Raw genomic sequence first — 21,671 nt, 5'->3', positions numbered from 1 at the left:
GTCAGCCCTGGCTTTAGCTGCCGCAGGAAGTGAAGGCTGCCTAGGCTGGAGGGCTGATCTGCCTCCATGATTTCACCTGCCCACCCCTACTCCCAAAATTAGATTCAGTGGACTGGAAGGACTACATTAAATACACTTTATTTAAATAGCATAAAACATAGTCGGCTCCATGCCAATTGGTTTATTATTGGGATAAGGGATCCTGAAGGAAACCAGAGTGGAGTGGAATTATCTTCCAGGTTTTTTGCTGTGTTGTCCATGTCAGGTTAGTCCCAACCTCCTGGGATTAGGCGGTCCTCAGCTTCGGCCTCTGGAGCAGCTGGGACTACAGGTACACACCACTGCCTTCCAGTATCTTCTTTCTTAGCTCAGAAATTCTAGCAATCCTTGTAGCTCCTTGCAACTCTTCACTACCTCTGGGATAGACAACAGAGTCTGGGAAGAGACAGAAAACAGCTCTGACTCATAAGCCTAAAGCCATAGCCCCTGGGGTGGGATGCTGACGAAGAGAAGACAAAGCCACTGTAAGAAGTCGGCCCCGCTCCCAGCACAGGCTGAGATCCAGAGCTGCACTCCTCAGTATCTCCTGTGCCCAGGCCCCGCTGCCTCCCTCTCTTTTACCCCATAGATATGCTGAATTTTTTTTTTTTTTTTTTGGTTCTTTTTTTCGGAGCTGGGGACCGAACCCAGGGCCTTGCGCTTCCTAGGTAAGTGCTCTACCACTGAGCTAAATCCCCAGCCCCGATATGCTGAATTTTTTACCTCATAGATATGCTGAATTGTGTCATCAAGTTTCTTTAACTCTGTGTCAGAGCGCCGAAGATTCTCCTCCAGGATGTGCCTCTAAAATGCAAACAGGCTTCATAAACCCTACACTTAAAAGAACACAGCTCGAGAGGTCAGAGGTAATGACAGGGTGTTTGATTGTGGTGGAAGGAAACAGAACATACATGGCTCAGATACTTGTCCATCAGCTGTTTCTTCTCATTTTTCACCTCCAGGAACATAGCCCTCAGTTTGTTCACCTATAAATATGTCCACATTAATAGGGGCACAGCCTGAGGTCCCCATTGTGTGCACAGATCCTTTGTTAGCTCTGAGTTACCTCCTGCGAGAGAAACACTTTTTCCTGGATCCAGTTAGTAGCCATCAGCTGACAGCTGGGATCTACCTGGCCTTCCAGGGCTTCCTGGAGCACTTTAGTCTCTGTCTCTGCCCGCCGAAGTAAACGTGTAAGCTGGGTCACCTCCTCCCTGAGGTTCTGGGAACAAGCAGAGGTAACCCAACAGCACTCATGGGTAATGGAGACAACCCAACAATGCTCAGGGGTTCTTTCTCTCCTTCCTCCATCAGGCAGGAGAAGCAGAGACACCACCACCACCACCACCACCATAACATCAAGAGGAACGAACGTACTATGAGCTGGCCACTCGTGTCTATCTGCCCCAGGATCTTTTCGTTCTGCTTCTGTATCACTTCCAGGAGTTCCTTCTCATTCTGAGAAGAAAGGACAGAAGCACTGAGGAAAGGCTTACTTCTTTTCAGCCCTTGCCAGAAGGCAGGACAGAATGCCTGAGCCATGCTCAGCCCTGGGGACTAGTTCATAGCAGTCCACTTCTTACTGAGGACCAAGCCCGGCATGGCACATCTCGGTTTCAGAACTCTGCTTCAGTTCTGGGCTTCTCTCCTGGGTCTGCTTGGAGAAGACAGGTCAACCCAGCACTAATTCTCAGATATGAAATGTCTGACCCCAAAAGGGCAAAACTAGGGCAGTGGTTGGAAACCCCCCACTACCTAGATTCCTAGAAAGGGGGTCCCAATGGGCCAGCAGAGCTGCCCCAGTTCTTCATCGCCCCACTTTAAGGTCCCTCCTTCACCTTGTGGCGCAAGCACAAGGCCTGGTTCAACTTCTCTATGTCTGCTTCCTTTGCCTTTTGGGCTTCCTGATGTTCTTCTTCTTGGGCCTGTAGTCTTGTGTGCAGTTCACAGCTGTGGGGAGGAGGATCTGGCATCATTCCTGTACTCTGCCCTTGGCACGAGGGCTGCTCTCATCACTCCCCATCAACACTGTACACGGCTCACATTTCCCTCTGCAGGACACCAACGGCTTCCTCTTTAGATTCTTGCAGCAGGGCACAGAGGCGTTGAAGCTCCTGTAACACAGCACTCATTTCTGCCAGGCTCTTCTCCAGGGCTGGGGTCTCTGAAAGACAGACAAAGTTCTAGACAGAGGCATAGCCCTTCTGCCTAGGACGGGATACACGACTACTGTTTCCACAACTTTATGTTTCCCACCCACAAGCTTTAACTATCCGGAACATTACAGATCCCAAAAGACAGGAATAAAATGAGCCCAAGTAGAATTGAGGTTTTTAGAGCAAAGCATTTCTGACTGCTTTTGTCTTTGCACATCACTACCAGGTCTTTGAGAAATGAGGGATGGTCCCTGGAGCCCATCCTAACCTGTAGGCCGAAAGGGAGCTGTTGAGGCTACGCGGGTGAAAGCACTCTTAACACTTCCAAGCAATGGCACAGGAGCTGGTTCTGGCACTAAAGCAAAATCAAGTCAGATATATTCAGCCACATATATTCAAGGCCATCCTGAACTACATGAGACCCTACTTCTTAAGTAGAAAACAAAAACAAAAAACCACCACCATAGAAAGGGGGTAGAGAGACACGTCTAGCAGTGTGCATCTGTACTGGCTGAGATCAACAGCAGGGTCACTTTCCCCTCCCTTAGATGCCACGGTCATTAACCTTCATCTACCACTGCTGTCGGGATCTGTTCTGAGACGCTGCTATCACTGGAAGGAGGGTGTTCCTGGGCTGGAGCACAGCCTGTGCTGGGCAGAATGATGTCTGATTCTGCCTAAGGACAAAGAAAGAAATAATAATCAGCTGTTCAGCTGTACTTTAGAATGATTTCTGAGCTCCCAATTGTCCTTCCAGGGTGAGCATCCATGCTCTACCTTACAGTTCTCTCTCCAGCTTCCTATGAATGCCCTTCCCCTGAACATGTTTATGTTTAAGTCTCATCCACTACAACAACAATAATTAAAAAAAAAAAAAGCCCTTAAATGTTTTAAGGAGTATTGTCCTTTCTCTTCTATTCAATGAGGAAGGAGGCAGGCAGGCAGGCAGGCAGGCCTGTAATTCTTACCTCATAGCCCAGGCCTTGGCAGCCAAAGCTCTTGTCAGCAGTACACCACTGACATCCTTACTTGCTTTTTCAAAGCATTCTTTTTAAAAAGTTAAAAGACCACTTTTATTAGTATTTTCTGTGTCTGTGCACATGAGTGAGGACAGATGCCCTGAGGCTGTAATGACAGTCAAATATGAGGCTGGGAACTGAACTCAAGTCCTCTGCAAGAACAGTATGTAGTATGTGCCCTTAAGCACTAAGCCCTCTTTGCAGGCCTGGCATCCTTCCTTTCAAATACAACGGGTTCTTTCCAGCTCTTACTTTCCTGTTTGATACTGATGACCAGGCACTCTGGGAAACTTTTCTTCTGGATCATGACTGTTCCTCACAGACAGGCCTTTGGGAAGTTTCTTTTCTTAACTCACAGGTCTTTCCTTAACTCTTGGACCTCACACACCTGTTTGGGGTTCAGTCCATTTCTCACCCTGTCTCCACCCTGAGCGCTTTGCTTCTAGAACTCTACAAAAACATTCACTTCAGACCATCATTTCCACATGAATGACTCTTCAATCCCTTTCATTCAACTGGACTTTTTCCCAGTCTCCGGGGCCCAAAGAAAAGACTTATAAAAAAAAAAAAAAAAGAATCACAGAATGTTCCACATTAAAAACTACTGTGCTTAAAGCTAAGTTTACCATTTTCACTGTTTCGCTCTCTCAAAAATCTGCTTCCAGTTCAGTATTTACTGTTCTAGATCGTAACAGGCAGCAAATTATAGCTTGCCAATGGCTTTTGCAATGTTTCAGGAAGACGCATTCCCTTCAGTGCTGACATGACAGTGGCTGTTCTTGAGCTGTATGGCAGGGCTAAGGGGCTGAGACAAAGCCATATGTCCCACAAAGCTGAGACAAGTCCACTATGAATGTGCCATTCTCTGAAAAGCACGCCAGGCTATCCTAGATGCCAGTGCCACTTTCCAATGGTCTTACGACCATCAGTCGCTAAGATACTTCTATGTCCTAATTTTCTTCTTTTGATGTGTATCTATGTGGTGGTGTGCACCTATGTATGTGTGTACATACATACTGCACACACACTCATATGCACACATACCTAAAGCAGAATCTTTTTCTTGTTATTATTTGAGGATTTCTTCATGCAGCCCTCCCCTCGCTTCCCTGGAACTCACTTTGTAGACAAGGCTGGACTTACACTCAGAGATCCACATGCCTCTGCTCCCAAGTACTGGTATTAAAGATGTGGGCCCCTACTTGGCTTGATGACAGGAATCTGAATCGTTCTTCTACCCTATTCTTTGAGGCAGGGTAAGAGTTCACAAATATGGCTAGCTAGTCTTGCTAGCCAGCACATAAGTGGGTTCTGGTGAGCCACGCTCCCATCCTCTTGCTTGCATGACAAACATTTTATCCACTGAGCCATCTCTCCAACCCCAAATCCTAAGTATCGGCTGGGCTCATTCCATCCATCCCTTTCTCTGTAACCCTCCTACTCCTAGCATTACTAGTTCAAATCTTCAAAACGTGGCCCATCCATTTCTTCAGACTTTTTCTACTCTATATACAAGACCTTGCTTGTTCTCGCTCTAATCAGATCTCAACTAAGTCTTGCTGAATTAGATACTATAAAAAAAAAGTACACATAACTTTTTGTATAGAATTTTCATGTTACTTCTGTCTGGTGGGCTTTCCTATGTGCCTACCATTCCCTACAAACTTCTAAACCTCAATTGCCAGGGCTAGCCACTTGCTTTGCAAAGACATCCTAATTCTCAAAGACAAAAATGGCCCTCCTTTTAACTTCCCACGGTAGTCCATGGAGATAAATCACAGTGACAATTTTACAACTGTCTTCCCTGCAGTTTCCGTATGGCAGGGCTCTGAGCATTGTCTGTGTTCAGCCCCCATTGGAGAAGAGGATCTTGGTTGTACCTCGATTTGTTGAATAAACTAAATAAATATAATAATTCTAAATGCTGAATAACAACAACTTATTGTCGTTATGTATGTAGTGGAGAAGCCAAAAAAAAGCTAGGCTAACTTTCTTTCTTTAAATACCAATACCCAAAGGAAATTAATACAAGTGTCTAAGAAAAAGCAAGTATCAGGAGCATAGAAAGAAACCATGAAGTCCATGTGACCTCAGGCATTCTCCTGTAAGGTGAACTTTCTTTTTTTTTTTCCCCCCCCGGAGCTGAGGACCGAACCACTGACCTAAATCCCCAACCCCAACTTTCTTTTTTTTAATAGAAAAGAAGAAAGGATTTCTATTGAAAACAGAAGAGATTAGATATGGAAACATCTGGAGGCCAGGTGAGAATGGAAATGAGATATATATCATGACTGGGAGGCAGAGGGTCTAAGTGACAGGTTAAAGAAGTTCTTCAAGGTAACTTAAATCATTGACAGTCACAGAATGAAGCAAGCATAAGAAGTTGGCTAGAGGGGCTGGAGAGATGGTTCAGTGGTTAAGAGCACAGACTACTCTTCCAGAGGTCCTGAGTTGAAATCCTAGCAACCACATGGTGGCTCACAACCATCTGTAATGGGATCCGATGCCCTCTTCCCTCTTCTGGTGTCTCCGAAGATAACTACAGTGTACTTATAATAAATTTAAAAAAAAAATCTTAAAAAAAAAAAAAAGAAGTTGGCTAGAGAGGCTGGAGAGAGTGGAGAGGCTGGAGAGGCTGAGGAGGCTGGGGAGAGTGGAGAGGCTGGAGAGGCTGAGGAAGCTGGGGAGGCTGGAGAGACTGGAGAGAGTGGAGAGGCTGGGGAGGCTGGAGAGACTGGAGAGAGTGGAGAGGCTGGAGAGGCTGGGGAGGCTGGGGAGGCTGGAGAGAGTGGAGAGGCTGGAGAGGCTGGAGAGGCTGGAGAGGCCGAGGAGGCTGGGGAGAGTGGAGAGGCTGGAGAGGCTGGGGAGGTTGGAGAGGCTGGGGAGAGTGGAGAGGCTGGAGAGGCTGAGGAAGCTGGGGAGAGTGGAGAGAGTGGAGAGGCTGGAGAGGCTGGGGAGGCTGGAGAGACTGGAGAGGCTGGAGAGGCTGGGGAGGCTGGAGAGACTGGAGAGGCTGGAGAGAGTGGAGAGGCTGGAGAGGCTGGGGAGAGTGGAGAGGCTGGAGATGCTGAGGAAGCTGGGGAGGCTGGAAAGACTGGAGAGAGTGGAGAGGCTGGGGAGGCTGGGGAGGCTGGAGAGAGTGGAGAGGCTGGAGAGGTTGGAGAGAGTGGAGATGTAGCTCAGCTTCCTGCTCTCCCAGAGGATCCTAGATCATTCAGTTCCTAGCACCCATATGAACATTACAATAGCCAGTAACTGCAGTTCCAGGGGATCCATCGCCCTCTTCTGGCCTCCCTGAGCACCTGTACACATTAGCATACACTCACCTAGACTCACACACATAACCACATAAATAGGTAACAAAATCTTAAAAAAGAAAAGTCTATTCTATATAAGAAAAGATGCAATTGGGGGACTGGGGAATAGAAATAAGAGTCAGTGATAAGAGTGCTTGCCTAGTATATTTGAGGTTGAGTTCAATTCTCAACTAAAATGAAAAAGAAAGAAAAACCCTAATGATATGGGAAGGAAGGGGTTGGGGATTTAGCTCAGTGGTAGAGCGCTTGCCTAGCAAGCGCAAGGCCCTGGGTTCGGTCCCCAGCTCCGAAAAAAAAAAAAAAAAAAAGATATGGGAAGGAAACCAAGTGTCCTCCTACCTTGTTCTCCTCTAGTTTAGCCTCTAAGAAGAGGGTGAGACTCTGTAGCTGCTCCGCCAATAGACACAGCTCTTTAGAATGCTGGTGCGTCTTCTCCAGCGCTTGTTGCTCATGCTTTGCTTCGGTGCTGGCCAGCTCTGCCCTGAATGCAGGACCCCAAAGGTGAGCAAAGATCAGGGACTTACTCTGAACACTTCTCCCCAGAGAGAGACTCTGGCTTCTGGAAGGGTTGATGGAAAAAGCACTGTGGGGAGCAGGGGCAGCACTCTTACCTCAGGCTCTCCACGGTGTCCTTGAGGGTCTCACACTGCAGGCTGCGCTCCCGCAGAACTTCTAGTGTGGCTTTCAACTGACTCTCGATCTGGCCCAGCTCCAGGTGAGCAACTTGACTCTCTTCATCTACAAACTGGAAAGATGGGAGAAGGAAGGAAAGACAGGGAGAAATGAAGGAAGGAAGGAAGAAGGAAAAAAGGAAAGAGGGAGGGAGGAAGGGAAGGAGGGAGAGAGGGAAGGAGGAAGGAAGGAAGGGAACTTTAAACCCTGGGGCAGAGGCTTTCTCCAGTCCAGTCTCAAACTTCACCTCAACCCCAACAGGCAAGAGTCAGTCCTGAGGCGGACCCCTACTCCCACCGCAGCCTACTCCAAGCTGAGCTGCTTACCTCCATGGTCTCCCTCAGGTCCTGTACCTCCTTAGCCAACACAGCCTTCTGCTGCAGCAGTTCTGCTTGTCTGTGTTTCAGTTCCGTTTCTTCCTTTTGCCACCTGCCAAAGCCCATCTCTTAGATCCCACTCAGACCTTTATGCTGGGTCTCCATTGCCCCAATAACCTAATGGAACTCACTGAGCAGCCTGTTCCTTGTTGCTCTGGGTAAGTTGACACAGCAGTTCATCCTTCATGGCCAAGTCTTGGACACAATGGGAATGCTGACTCTGTAGTTCCTTTAGTTCGTTCTCTGTGCTAGCCAGAGTCTGCAGCTGAGCCGAGAGATCTAGATCAAAAGTATCCTAATGACATCATGGTGGTCACTAAGCCAGGACTCAAAATACACACACACACGCACACACACTTTTGTCCCAAATCAAGTGTTTCATAGCACCTCCTTATTCTCCTGCTACACAGCAAGCAGGCCAACAGTCTATACCCCCGCACACATGCACACACCTGCAGTAAGGCGACTATTTTCCAACTTCAGTTGTTCTATTTGGCCTTTACAGTCCTCTAAATGGGCAGAGACTTGTTCCACTTCCTTCACAACCTAGAAAAGAGAGTTTCCTCCCTGCAGTTCCTCCAGAGTCAAGAACCCCAGGACTCATTGCAGCTTTTCCTGTGGATAACAGAGCAAACCTCCAGAACAGCAACACTGCAGAAAATTAAGTTGATCCCCAGGAACAAGTAGAGACAAGACAAATCACCAAAGGGAAGATGCTGAGATCAAAGGAAATAACTGGGCTCCCATAATCTTACAGCTAAGCAAACTGAGAGAAAGCAGACCTAAGCAGCCCCCCACTCCAAGTTACCTGATCCTTTTCCTCAATTGCAGCATCACGTTCCTGAAGGGCTTGCCGGCTCTTGGCTGTGAGTTTCTTGGTGAGTTCTCGAGACCGACTCAGCAAAGCTGCCCATGTCCCATACTACCAAAGTAACTGGGTCAGTAGAGCATACTCAAGGACAACAGACTGCCTCTGAGGGAGTGGTAGCGATGTCCCTAAATACTCACATTCTGTTGGACTGATGTCCAGTCCTGCTGCAAGGCAGAAGTCAGACTCACTGTGTGCTGAGCCAGCTCTTCTTGCTCTGTGTGAAGCCCTATCTGGAAGGAAGAGGTTAAGGAGGCAGCTAAGTGGGAGTATGTGACCATCTTTTCAGAGTCATCATGGGCCCCAAGAACAAAAATGCCCTCAACCTAGCAGTTGAGCTGGGAGTGTGGCACATACTTTTAATCCCAGTGCTCATAAGGCAAAGATAACAGATCTCTATGAGTTCAATGCCAGCCTGGTCTACATAGCAACTTAGATATATATAGTGAGATCCTATGTCAGAAAAGGAAAACACATTTACCAGTTGGGTCTGTGCCTCCTGTAGAAGGCCTCTGAATTCCTGCACAGATGTGATACCCTGTTCCAGTTGGCTGATGCGCTGGCTAGCGTGTGCACGGAAAGCCTCCAGTACTGCCTCTGCCTGTTTACGGAAAAGGTTGCAAGGACGCAGTGTGCACCAGAAGAAATGGCACAGAGGCTATAACCATAGCCATCTCAGTAGTTCTTGCTTCCCAGGGCACCCTGAGTCCCTCCTATAGAACCTTAAAGTGGAGTTCTTTTACAGCCACAGACAGTTGCCGGCCATCTTACCGCATCCTTGCCTTTAAGGGCCATTTCCTCCCTGTGCCGTGCCTCCTCCCATTCTGTTTTGAGGCTCTGGAGCTTTGCCCTCAATTTCTTCAGTACACGAGAACAGGAGGAAACCAGGGTCTCTGCACGCTGAGACTACAAGAGAAGGAGATGCTGTGGCTTGTGCCTTCCTCCTGACCCCCAATCACACTTTTCGATGCTTACCTCCTGACTCACTGTCACTCTGTCATCTTGCACATGTGTCAGGGACAGGTGAAGCAAGGACATCAGGTCTCTAGAGACTAGCCCCCATGAATGCTGTAGAGGGAAAGGCAGCAAGGCTAGACCATGTACTCAGGAAAGGAAATGAAGGGAAAAGTCACTGATCGATGGGGCATCCTGATCCAGGACAAACCAGGATACTGCACTTCTTATCTTTGTAAGGTCCCCGACAGCATTTCAAGTTCAAGCAATCCTTACTATGACATTCCTGGCTTGCAGTAGAGCCTGTCGAATCTCCTTGCTGTCCTGAAGATGTTTAGGTGTCTTAGTGACCTAGCCAAAAAAAAAAAAAACAAAACTTTTTAGATAGATAACATACAGCAGCAGCCTCTAATGCACCTTCATGCCAATGAGCTACAAGAACCATTCCTATGAGATGGAAAAGTTCGCTCACAACCAGATGAAGTCCTGGATACATAGTAAAGTGCTGGCCTTGTAAACATGAGGACCCATGTGTGTTTGGCTACTCGGAACCCATGTAAACAGCTGGGTTCAGGGCTGAAGAGATGGCTCAGTGGTTGGCAGCACTGGTTGCCTTCCACAAGACACAAATTCAGTCCCTTGGACCTAGCACTGAAGTCAGGTGGCTCACAACGCCCTGTAACTCCAGCTCCAGGTGATCAAATGCTCTCTTCTGGCCTCTGCAGCCACCTGTATACATATGGTGTACTGTACACACACTCAATTGGGGGAGGGGAGGGGGATAGGGTTTCTCTGTGTAGCCCTGGCTGTCCTGGAATTTGCTTTGTAAACTAGGCTGGCCTTGAACTCAGATCTGCCTGCCTCTGCCTTCCAAGTGCTGGGATTAAAGACTTAAAAAATAAAAAGTTAGATGCAGCCAGGCATGGTGACGGGACACTACTTTAATCCTCTTCTGGCCTCCATAGGCACACAAGTGATATGCTCATAGACATATACAGGCAAAACCCATAACATTCATTAAATGCATGAATGAATAAATAAATAAATCATTACACCATTACAAGCTTGTGCACACCATGTCAGCTTTTTAACCCATCTCCTGGGAATCAAACTTAGGTCTTCAAGCCTGCTCGCCAAGCACTTTACCAACTGATTCTAACTCCCACCTCCTTCCCTGCCCCTATCCCATCCATCTTCCCTGCTTGCAGTGCTAGAATATGAACTTAGGGCTTCATCCATACTAGGCCCCTAACCACTGAGCGATCTCCAACCCATTTCTAACTTTAGCATTTTAGCTATTTGACTTCATTACGGCAGATAAAAATTTTAGTGAAAAGAAGCTAGACCCAGTAGCATATCCTATAATCCTAACCCTAGGGAGGCTGAGGCAGCATGGTCATGAGTTTGACACCACTTGGTTACAAAGCAACACTGTGTTCAAAAGAGTAACTTCCTTTTCTTTTCTTTCTTTTTTTTTTCTTTTTTGTTTGTTTGTTTGTTTGTTTTGAAACAGGGTTTTCCCGTGTAGATCAGGCTGTCCTGGAACTCTCTCTATAGCCCAGGCTGGCCCCTGCCTCCAATAGGAAGCTTTCACTGCTGCAGGTTACTGCAAGGGTAGCAGTGCTGAGCAGTGGCAGTCACATCATCCTCAGGGTTCCTATGGCAGTGTGTGCAAAGGCACTGAGTACCGCACAAGTTCTGGACAGGGCCACACACACTGCTCAGAGCTGGGCAGTCAGGCAGATGATGAGATTAATGTGAAGAGGCAGCCACGAGACAAGGACACGCATGGTGATGGCAAATGGCTGAAGGAATGTCATTTCCTTTCTCTGGTTCTGCTTCAGTGGCCTCCCAAAGGACCTGGCAGCTTCAGAGAAAAAGGGTAAAAGGAAGAGCTGGGGACATGAAATTAGGCCAAGGACAGGAAAAAAAAGATACAAAGAAGTTTCAAGAGAGAGAGAAACTGGTCAGCTAGAGAAACAAGGAACCCATGGTTTCCAGATGCAAGGGGAAGGTAAAATTACATTGGTAGTGTTTGCAAGTAAAGAGAGGGTTTGGGGCACTGCTCCTTCCAACAGTCACCACAGTCGTTACAGCGACATGCTGAGACTGTCCATCCACTGTTCTTTCCCCAACACTGCTCTCTTTCTTCCTGTGCCTGTGATGCCACAGCGTGAGACCTCTACAACAGTGTTCTTTATCACTATTCTACAACTACAAATAACGAAATAAAAGACAGGCTCTTATCTAGTTCAGGCTGCTGGCCCTTAGCTCATATGTAGCTGAGGTAGGCCTTGAACTCCTCATCTTCCTACTCCTGCCAAGTACTGAGATTACAGGCCCTGCTAGAACACTGGTCCTAAAATTACTTTCCACAAGTTTGACTTCCAGCACCTACATCAGATGCCCCCAACCAACTGTGACTGCTGGTCCAGGGAGTCTGACGCCTCCAAAGGCACTTGTACATGAAAAATAAATCTTAAGGGAAAACAACAAATACATACTAAAATAAATATTTTCCTCTCATACCTCTTATGTAGGATTTTTTGTTCTTGTTTTTTTGCTGGCTAATTGTTTTCTATACCTTTATTATATGTGTCACTGTTGGCACAGGCACAAGTCAGAGGACAACTTGCAGTATTCTTCTCCTCCCACCACGTGCATTCTAGGGACCAAAGTCAAGGCATCAGGCTTGGTTGTGAGCATCATTACCCAACAACCTTTTTCCGGCTTTTAAAAAAAAGGTTTATTTCTATGATTTTTACTTATGTGTATATGTGTGGGTGAGTGCCTCAGGAGGCCAGTGGTACAGAATCTCCATGGAACTAGACTGATAGGTAGTTTTGAGGAGTACCCAGTGTGGATGTGGGGAACTAACTTACTCTTAACCTTTGAGCCATCTCTCCAGCCCCCTTCTCTCTTTTGAGATAGTCTCCTCCTGAAGTTCAGGCTGGCGTTAAACTCATGAAACAGACCAGGCTGGTCTCAAACTTGTGTCTAATCTTGCTCTGCCTCTTGAATGCTTAGATTGTTGATCATCTTGACAGGCTAATACATCTTTTTTTTTCCCCTTTTTTTCGGAGCTGGGGACCGAACCCAGGGCCTTCTGCTTGCTAGGCAAGTGCTCTACCACTGAGCTAAATCCCCAACCCCTAATACATCTTTTTAAACTTCTCAATTTGTTGTTGTTGTTTGAGACAAGGTCTCTGTTTAGTCCTAATCTGTCAGAAGCCATGTAGAAAATGCTCTAGCAAGTGAGTTAGGTGGAGATGGCCCACCATTTTGCATGGCTGTGATAGGGTGTGCTCTGAGAGGCATGGGCCCCAGACTTCACCCCCAGAAATGCTTCTTCCTGCTGATGTGCCTTTCCTGCCATCATTAAATAGCCTAATGATTCTGGGGCATCAGTCAAGGAATTGTACAAATATCCTGCAGATCAATATAAAAACTGCAAATAAGAATTCTGTGTCACAGGCTCTTAAATTGTACTAGGAAGAAAAAATAGGCTTGAAGGAAATAATGATCAAAGAAAAACATTCGTTCTAGGTTAGGCCCAAGGATGAGGCCACATGTGTGCACCATGATAAAGCGAGGCCATATGAAGCTGTTGCTTTGAACTTATAATGAGCTTATAGGATGAAACACTGCTCTGAACTTACTATAAACTTCCTGCTATAACTCCCTTTTGTATAACATTTTATTGTTGAGATATTTTTATAAAGAATTTTAGTCTAAGAAGCTATAAGAAGGCAGGAGTGGGGGAGACTGGAGTGATGACTGAGAACACTGACTGCTCTTCCAGAGGTCCTGAGTTCCTCTTCTGGAGTGTCTGAAGACAGTGACAGTGTAGTGTACTCACACACATTAAATAAATAAATAAATTTTTTTATTTAATGTGTGCGAGTACAAAGTCACTGTCTTCAGACACACCAGAAAAGGGCGTCTGATCTCATTACAGATGGTTGTGAGCCACTACGTGGTTGGTTGCTGGGAATTGAACTCAGGACCTCTGGAAGAGGGATCAGTGCTCTTAACCGCTGAGCCATCTCTCCAGTCCAAAGATTTTCTTTATCCTTGACTGGGTTGTAAATTTTGGGATGGGGCCAGGCAGTGGTGGTACACACCATTAACCCCAGCAGTCACTGGAGGGAGGGGCAGGTGAATCTCTGTGAGTCTGAGGCCAGCCTAGTCTACAGAGTGAGTTTCTTTTTTTTTTTTTTTTTTTTTTTGGTTCTTTTTTTCGGAGCTGGGGACCGAACCCAGGGCCTTGCGCTTCCTAGGTAAGCGCTCTACCACTGAGCTAAATCCCCAGCCCCGCAGAGTGAGTTTCAGGACAGCCAATGATACACAGAAAAACCCTGTCTTGAAAAACCAAAAATAAATAATTAGAACTGGAAGTATACGTAAGCTCTTCCTTAGTCAAGAGGCACTGGGAACTGAGGATGGAGAAAGAGGACAGTCTGGATATACTCAGTTCAGTAAGTGCCAAGGTTTAAGATGTGTCCAGATCTCCGCCTTTTTTTTTTTTTTTTTTTTCTGAAATGGTCTCTCTGTGTAGCCCTGGCTGTCCTGAAACTTACTCTGTAGATCAGGCTGGCCTCAGGAATCCACCTGCCTCTGTCTCCTGAGTGCTGGAATTAAAGGTGTGTATAACCACTGCCCAGCAATCTTTAGCTTTTAAAAAACAAAAACAAAAAACAGACAGGCTAGCCTCAAACTCTCCAGTCCCGACTGGCCTTGAGCTTGAGGTCATCTGACGTCCTGGGGTGGCATACACCGCCATCGCTGGCTCACGTTCTCAGCTTTTATAGATACTCTACGACTGAGCCTGTAGGTAAGGCATATCTTTTCCGGCTGGCAGAGGGTCCCCTGGGACCCTCCGAGTTCTGTGAAAAGCTTCTCACCACAGCTGCAGAGCTGTCGGTCTGTGTGCTGCTGTCTTGAGCTTGCCGGCTCGGGACAGTCAGCTGACTCTTCCAGGCTTGCAGCTGGTGAGAAAGAACTTCCAGCAAGACAAGGGCGTTCAACAGGTTCTCTTCCAAGTCGTGCCGGGACAAGGCTGCCAGATCTGGAGGACGGCAGCTAGCACAGGAAAAGAAGAAAAGATGACAGGGAGGGGTTAAGATTCGAGTGGCAGGTGCAGAATATGAGAGCTCCAGAGGCGCAAGCTTGGAGAGGACACTTACCCCAAGAGGAGGCGCTCTGTCTCTGAAGTACTGTCCTTGGTGCCTACTTCCAGTGGCACTGGAGGAGTAAAGGAAGTTCCCACAGAATAAGTGGAGTGGGGTGTATTGCCAACGGCAGCATCCTGAAGCACAGATTTTGAAAAGGGTAAACTCTGGCGGAGACTTTGTAGCATGACTGACGTGTTCACACCTTTTTCTAGCCAGGCCAATGGGGACATCCAAGTCTCTGACTCCAAGTCAGGAATCCTACTGGCATCTTCTGCTGTTGGGCCTGGAGCCTCCTGGGGTCCCATTTCTACTAGACTTGATGACAGGTATAAGGATGAGACGTCTTCTGCATTTACAGCAAGTGCCTGATCTCCCAATCCAGCCTCCTCAGGGAGTGCGAGAAAACTCTTTTCCACTTCCTGTATAACTCTGTTCTCTGCAGTTTCCTCCCCAGGATCGACATGATCGACAGAGAAATCTTTGGTCAAGACAGTTGAGGGAGAGAGACAAGCCACAGTGAAATCCAAGACATTTTCAGAAGGAACTGAGCCCGCAGGTGCAGCTTCAGTGTTACTGTCTCTTAATGGAGGGTCCTGAGAGATGGGTTGCTCAGGCCTGATAGCAACAGTTTCTGGTAAGCTGTCTTCCACACAAGGTGCCGCCTCCTTTTCCACCAGGTCTTCTAGCCCCAAAGATTCTTTTAGAGAGCTTTTATTTCTCTCTGCTGTGGTATCTAAGTGAGCCTGGAGCATCAGGTCTTGCTGCTGCCCTAAGGAAAAGGGTAAAAGAACCATGGTCTTAACTATACCGTCATCTATTGGTTCTGCCACAAAATCATCCATTGCTTCCACTGCCTTCTCCAGTGTGTTGAAAGGAGAGCTGCTTTCAGGAGTTAGATCTGATTCACGCTGACAAGCTTCTATGTACTCTGAAGGATGGCTGAACTGTTCTGAAAGGAAGTTGTTCTCAGTATTGTCAAAATCCACTGGAGATGTGTTCTCAGTATTGACAAAATCCACTGGAGATGAGTTCTCTGCATTAACAAAATTCACTGGAGATGAGCTGTTGCGCCTTTCCTGCCAAAAGAAACAAAATAGTTGACAAAGGCAGTCCAATTCAGCCCTCAACATATAACAGTGGGTACATTGCAAAATCCAAACTCAGAAAAAACAGTCTTATTATCTCTTCTTTTTTTTTTTTTTTTTTGGTTCTTTTTTTTTCGGAGCTGGGGACCGAACCCAGGGCCTTGCGCTTCCTAGGCAAGCGCTCTACCACTAAGCTAAATTCCCAACCCCTTTATTATCTCTTCTGAAGGAAGAAGTTAACTACCAGTAGGAAAAGGAAGATAGGAAAGCACTTTGGCTCCTACGCATCCCATCCATATAGGAAGGAGGTGCAGCCCACAGTATAAACAGACTAAGCAAATCTATTATGCCAATGGTAGACTTAGCTTGAAAATGACCTGGCCATGCCCTCTTCTAATTTTTTTTTTTCTTTTTTTCGGAGCTGGGGACCGAACCCTGGGCCTTGCGGTTGCTAGGCGCTCTACCACTGAGCCAAATCCCCAACCCCCCTCTTCTAATTTCAACCAACGTCTCAAGAGACATGGTAGGAGAGACCCAATAGAGAATGGGGGATGTTTTCAAGTACTGTCAGAATCTAGAGTTACACAAGGGTAACTCAGGGATTGCTCAGGGATGCCAGCTGGGAGTGGCACATACTTTAATCCCAGCACTCGGCAGAGGCAGGGGCAGAGGGGCAGAGGGGCAGAGGGGCAGAGGGGCAGAGGGGCAGAGGGGCAGAGAGGCAGAGAGGCAGAGAGAGAGGCAGAGAGGCAGAGAGGCAGAGAGGCAGAGAGGCAGAGAGGCAGAGAGGCAGAGGCAGAGGCAGCTCTGAGTTCGAGGCCAGCCTGGCCTACAGAGTGAGTTTCAGAGTAACCAAGTAACCCTGTCTCAAAAAAACAAAACCAACCAAACAAACAAAAATATTGATTTACTAAAGACAGAATAGATAAAGTTAATGAAATAGGATGGGGGTATAGTTTAGTTGTATAGTATCTGTCTAGCAAGCACAAACATCTACGTTCAATAAAATAAAATAAAATAACAAAATCATGGTCAAAGAAATAAAAAGCAAGCTTTCATATTTTGAAAGAATGGTAGGTTTCATGGTTCTCCTTACAAGAAGAGGAAATAGTAGCAATTTCTTCAGGACAATTTCCCAAGTAGTTCTACAAAATGTCTTTAAAGAACCCAGGGGGTTGGGGCTGGGGATTTAGCTCAGTGGTAGAGCGCTTACCTAGGAAGCGCAAGGCCCTGGGTTCGGTCCCCAGCTCCGAAAAAAAGAACCAAAAAAAAAAAAAAAAAAAAAAAGAACCCAGGGGGTCAAACTCCTTTCTTGACAAATTTAACAAAAGCAATTTGTACTTTCTCTCAAGTCCTTCTCTTTGTACTATTTCTCCTAAGTCCTTTGACAAGTAATAAAAAACATTTTTAAAAAACTTAAGTCTAAAAGTAGAAAAGAAGCTGGGTGGTGACAGTGGTGGCTTGCACCTTCGATCTCAGCACTGGAGAGGCAGAGGCAAGCAGATCTCTGAGTTTTAGGCCAGCCAGGTCGACAGAGTGAATTCCAGGACAGCCACAAAGAAATCCTGTCTCCAAAAACCAAAACCACAACAACCGAAAACCTTCTAACTTAAAAAGTACAGATTAATGTAAGCAACTCGGCAAGGTTTAAAGTATTGGATTACAGGAAAATTCTAACGACCCCATAGGATATATGGACACGGTCTCACTCTTGGAGACAGATCTCTCCATAAATGTGGCAGTGTAAGTATTTCTCAGGAATTTGGTAAAGGTCAAAAACTAGATAGGGGGCAAAGAAAACAGCAAAAACCGAACCCAAGCTAAATAGAGATATGGGTTCTCAGTGGATTCGTTTTAACCACCCCAGGGCACCTCTCTGTTGGCCTGAATAGCTGTAAATGGATGTCACGGAAGTAGAAGACTTCATTATCGTTATTAATTATGTTCCAGCCTTGGCCCTCTGTTCCTCTGAGCATCTGAGCCTGGGCAAACAGCCCAGTTGTGAAGCTAAAATCTCACCTTCAGATCCAGCCTGCGCAGGTATGGGGTCAGCGAGGAGAACATAGGACCTTTCCCTGAATCAGCGAGGGCCTCGGGCTGTAGTTTAAGCTCTCGGAGAGGAGTTCTCATAGCTGGTTTCCCCTGAGAAAGAAAGCGAGTGTGAGGAAACCTGGGCTCAGCCTCTGAGAGTGTTTTCCCACGACCCGCTAGGCCGCGGGGTCAACACTGCCTCTCGCTACCCCAGTTCGTTGGGAGCCAGACTTCACCGGCCTCGGCACCGCCCGCACCCCGCCCAGGTAGCGCCCTGTCCGCGAAAATTCTCTCCTCACCGATTGGGGCGAAGGCGACAAGCCGAGATTCAGTGTTTTCACCCTCCACATCTTTAATTAGACCACTTATCTGACCAAGTCGAAAACGCCACATTCACCCGCCGCCTCTATTTGAACCCAATACGCGTTTCCGGATTGGCTGCGGGGCCGCGGTACGTATAGTGGGTGGGACCTGCGTGCGTCACGCCCCCACGGGCGGCTGGGCGCTTAGCCTAACGCCTCCACTTGAGCATCCGGCTGGTGGGTATGTCCTCCAGAGTCATGGACTCTGGGAAGTTGGAGAGTCGAGGAGTCCGGTTTCAGTGGCTCCGTTTCCCCGGTTACCGAATGAGCCGCACTTCACTCGAGGTTGGGCTGCCCAGGAGTAGGTGCCAGTTTCATAAAGGCCTGAGGGAGTTCCTAAATGCCCAACTTCAGCCTTCAGGTAACGCCTCTTCAGAATTTCTGCGCCTGCCTTGTGTTTAACCTCGGAGCCTACTGTAACGGAACGGGATTACTAGAATAATAGCTGACGTGTACTGTACTGTACATTTATGATGATCCCGGCACTGTTTCAAGTGCTTGCTATATGCTATATTATTAACACACACACACACACACACACACACACACACACACACACACACACACGCAGAGTTGCTCTGTGTAGCCCTGGCTGTCCTCAAATTCTAGAGATCCGCCTGCCTCTGCTTCCTGAGTGCAGGTTTTAAAGAAAGGCGTGTGCCACACCACCACTGCCTGGCCCTCAGCCTCTTAAAATTAAATTACAGGCCAATTTAGAAGTGCTAATGTGGGCTAGAGAGATGGCTCAGCGGTTAAGAGCACTGACTGCTCTTCCAGAGGTCCTGAGTTCAATTCCCAGCAACCACATGGTGGCTCACGACCATCTGTAGTGGGATCTGATGCCCTCTTCTGGTGTGTCTGAAGACAGTGACAGTGTACTCATATACATAAATAAATCTTAAAAAAAAAAAAGAAGTGTTGATGAAGAAAAAGAAGCAAACCAAAGAAGAGCTTTAATGTTAGAAACTGTAGGTTAGTCACAGTACGTGCGTTCATCAGGACTGTACTGTTCATTAACTTTCTGCTGGCTACATGTAGCTTTGCATTCTTCAAATGGGAATGTAATACAGGTGTAAAATGCACATTTCAGACCTTGTATGGGGAAAAATCTTTTAATATTAATTACATAGCGGAGTATTTTTTGGCATGCTGGGTTAAATAAAATATATTAAAATTTCTTGTTTTAAAACCTTCTGAACATGGGTGACAATTAGAATTACTTATGGAGAAAAATGGGGAGCTGACTCAGTATAGAGCTTGTTATGAAAGCTTGAGGGCCTGACTTTGGATCTCCAGTACCCAAATAAAAAGCAAGGTGCAGAGCAGAGCATGAATGACAGTCCACGGCTTTAATCCAGCACTGGAGAGGCAGAAGCTGGTGAATCTCTGTGAGTGTGAGGCCAACCTAGTCTATACAGCCAGGGCCAGATAGACCCTGTCCAAAAACAGCTGGGTGCAGCAGTTTTTGCCTGTAATCCTAACAACATGGCGGTTAAGACAGAAATGAGAGGATTCCCTGGAGTTTGCTGCTCAGCTAGTCTAATGAATCACTGAGTTCTGGGTTTAGTAGCAGAAAATGTCTTGAAAAACAAGGTATGGAGTCATTGAAAAAAATACGTAATGTTGACATCTGGCTCTACAGACCCCCATACATGTGAACAAGCATGCAGGCACACACAGGAACATGTATAAACAATACAAGTTATAGTAATTTGTATCTTATTCCTTTTTTTGTGACAGGGTCTCTCTGTGCACTTGGTGCTGTCCTGGAACTCAATAGATCAGGCTGGCCTTGGACTCATAAAGAGACCCACTGGCCTCTATCTCCTGGGTACTAGGATTAAAAGCATACATGTCTTGTTTTGTTTTGTTTTAAGCTAGGCTCTAGTGGTGTAGATTGGGCTCCTTTCAACTCTTCCTCTGCCTCCCGAGTGCATGCCTTATACTTCTATTGAACACTGCCACTTTAGAGACAAAACAGTGCCGTTCTGAAGGCATTAGAAAAACTGCTTGAATAAAAATAGGGGGAGACATATAGGTGGGTGGTGCTGAATATAGAGCCCCAGGGCCTAGCACATGCTAAGTTTGTGCTCTACCAAGCAACTGCTCTTTTCCCCTCTTGAGGCAGGATCTCTCTTTAGCCTAGGGTGGTCTCACTTTTTTGGCAATCCTTCTCCCTCAGAGTCCTGAGAATGCTTTTGAGCTTGGGATTGACCAGGGCTCAGCAAAAGCTATCTCAAGGAGTATTTGTGGTCTCAGATGGCTACTCCTGATTGCCAGCTTGACTACATCTGGAATGAACATCCAGAAATGGAGGATACAGCTGGGATCCAGATCTTGATGCTGGAAGACACAGGCTTCTGACCTGTATCTTGACATAGAGATTTTGAGGCATAGTGACCATGAAAACTTTGAGGCCCAGGCAAGGTAGTATATGGCTTTAATCCCAGGAGACTGAAGCAATCAGATCTCTGAGTTCAAGGTGCAGGTGTGATGGTATACACCTTTAATCTGGGCCACATTTTCTGCTGGAGGCCTACGTAAGAACAATGGAAGAGGGAAAGCTCTCTATTCTTTGCCTGCTTGCACTTTGCCAACACATCTGTGGGAATGAACTAACTTCTTCCAGCTCATACAGAAGACAGAGTGGGACTGAGCCACTACTAAATACTTGGACTTCCACTCACAGCTGCCCATTGTTTGGTTAGTTAGACTGCAGACTAAGTCATTACAATAAATTCCCTTTAAATATATGGAGACATTCCATAAGTTCTGTGACTCTAGAGAACCTCTATGGTCCCTCGAAAAGACCCAGCAAATAAATAGTGGGAAGTGTCAGTAAAGTCCAGGCAGATAAATGTTAGCAAAAGTTTGTATCACACAGCTGTGTGTGGGATGCTCAGTCCTTGTGGCAGTTAGCATGTGAGATCCCAGACGTTTTCATACAAAGATAGTGTGCTCCCAGTAACAAATACGGATACGGAGGAGTAGATAGGAAGGAAAACCCTGTAACACCTTGGTCAAAACCGTATTTGTGATAACTAAAACAATAAATGCAAAGATAAATTAAAGGTAGATCAAGTCTATCTCAGGAAATGACCAGTTGTATGTACACTTTTTTTTTCTTTTTCCTTTTTCTTTTTCCTTTTTCTTATTTTCGGAGCTGGGGACCGAACCCAGGGCCTTGTGCTCGCTAGGCAAGCGCTCTACCACTGAGCTAAATCCCCCAACCCCCCATATGTACACTTTTATATAAACACATATATGTACATACAGACTAATTTTGGGGTTTTTTTTTTGGTTTTGTTTTGGTTTTTTTTTTTTTTTTTTTTGGTTCTTTTTTTTTTTTGGAGCTGGGGACCAAACCCAGGGCCTTGCGCTTCCTAGGCAAGCGCTCTACCACTGAGCTAAATCCCCAACCCCAGACTAATTTTGTTAATACACACATACATTCTTTTTCTTTTTTTTTAAAGATTTATTTATTTATCATATACAAGTACACTGTAGCTGTCTTCAGACACACCAGAAGAGGGCATCAGATCCCATTACAGATGGTTTTGAGCCACCATGTGGTTGCTGGAATTGAACTCAGGACCTCTGGAAGAGCAGTCGGTGCT

At 46.5% G+C, this 21,671-nt stretch overlaps 1 protein-coding gene across 2 annotated transcripts; it reads right to left on the bottom strand.

Moving 5' to 3' along the window:
- Positions 1-122: 122 nt before the first annotated feature.
- Positions 123-21,636, bottom strand: Spag5 (sperm associated antigen 5). 2 transcript variants are annotated; one of them, NM_001044224.1, is given in 24 exon segments: positions 123-435; positions 763-843; positions 951-1,025; positions 1,106-1,261; positions 1,417-1,497; positions 1,878-1,989; positions 2,083-2,203; positions 2,464-2,550; positions 2,761-2,872; positions 6,871-7,012; positions 7,143-7,276; positions 7,530-7,632; positions 7,712-7,859; positions 8,033-8,126; positions 8,389-8,502; positions 8,589-8,681; positions 8,930-9,049; positions 9,220-9,354; positions 9,424-9,516; positions 9,679-9,753; positions 14,307-14,484; positions 14,589-15,652; positions 17,681-17,803; positions 17,992-18,100. In NM_001044224.1, coding segments are annotated over 24 exon segments (3,564 nt in total). In that variant the 5' UTR covers positions 18,043-18,100; the 3' UTR covers positions 123-363.
- Between the last annotated feature and the right edge of the window lie 35 nt (positions 21,637-21,671).

Source organism: Rattus norvegicus, chromosome 10 (genome assembly GCF_036323735.1).
Source record: "Rattus norvegicus strain BN/NHsdMcwi chromosome 10, GRCr8, whole genome shotgun sequence".
NCBI lineage: Eukaryota > Metazoa > Chordata > Mammalia > Rodentia > Muridae > Rattus > Rattus norvegicus.
The sequence above is the reverse complement of the archived record's forward strand: the minus strand, read 5'-3'. Positions and strand labels throughout refer to the sequence as shown.

Excerpts from the sequence above, each read along its gene's own strand:
- Spag5 (XM_039085262.2), bottom strand. The coding sequence starts at position 18,042 with ATGTGGAGGGTGAAAACACTGAATCTCGGCTTGTCGCCTTCGCCCCAA. Across the intron at positions 15,653-17,680 it reads TGCGCAGGCTGGATCTGAAG|GAAAGGCGCAACAGCTCATC; the intron begins GTGAGATTTTAG and ends TTCTTTTGGCAG. Across the intron at positions 7,277-7,529 it reads ACCTGAGGGAGACCATGGAG|TTTGTAGATGAAGAGAGTCA; the intron begins GTAAGCAGCTCA and ends CCATCTTTCCAG.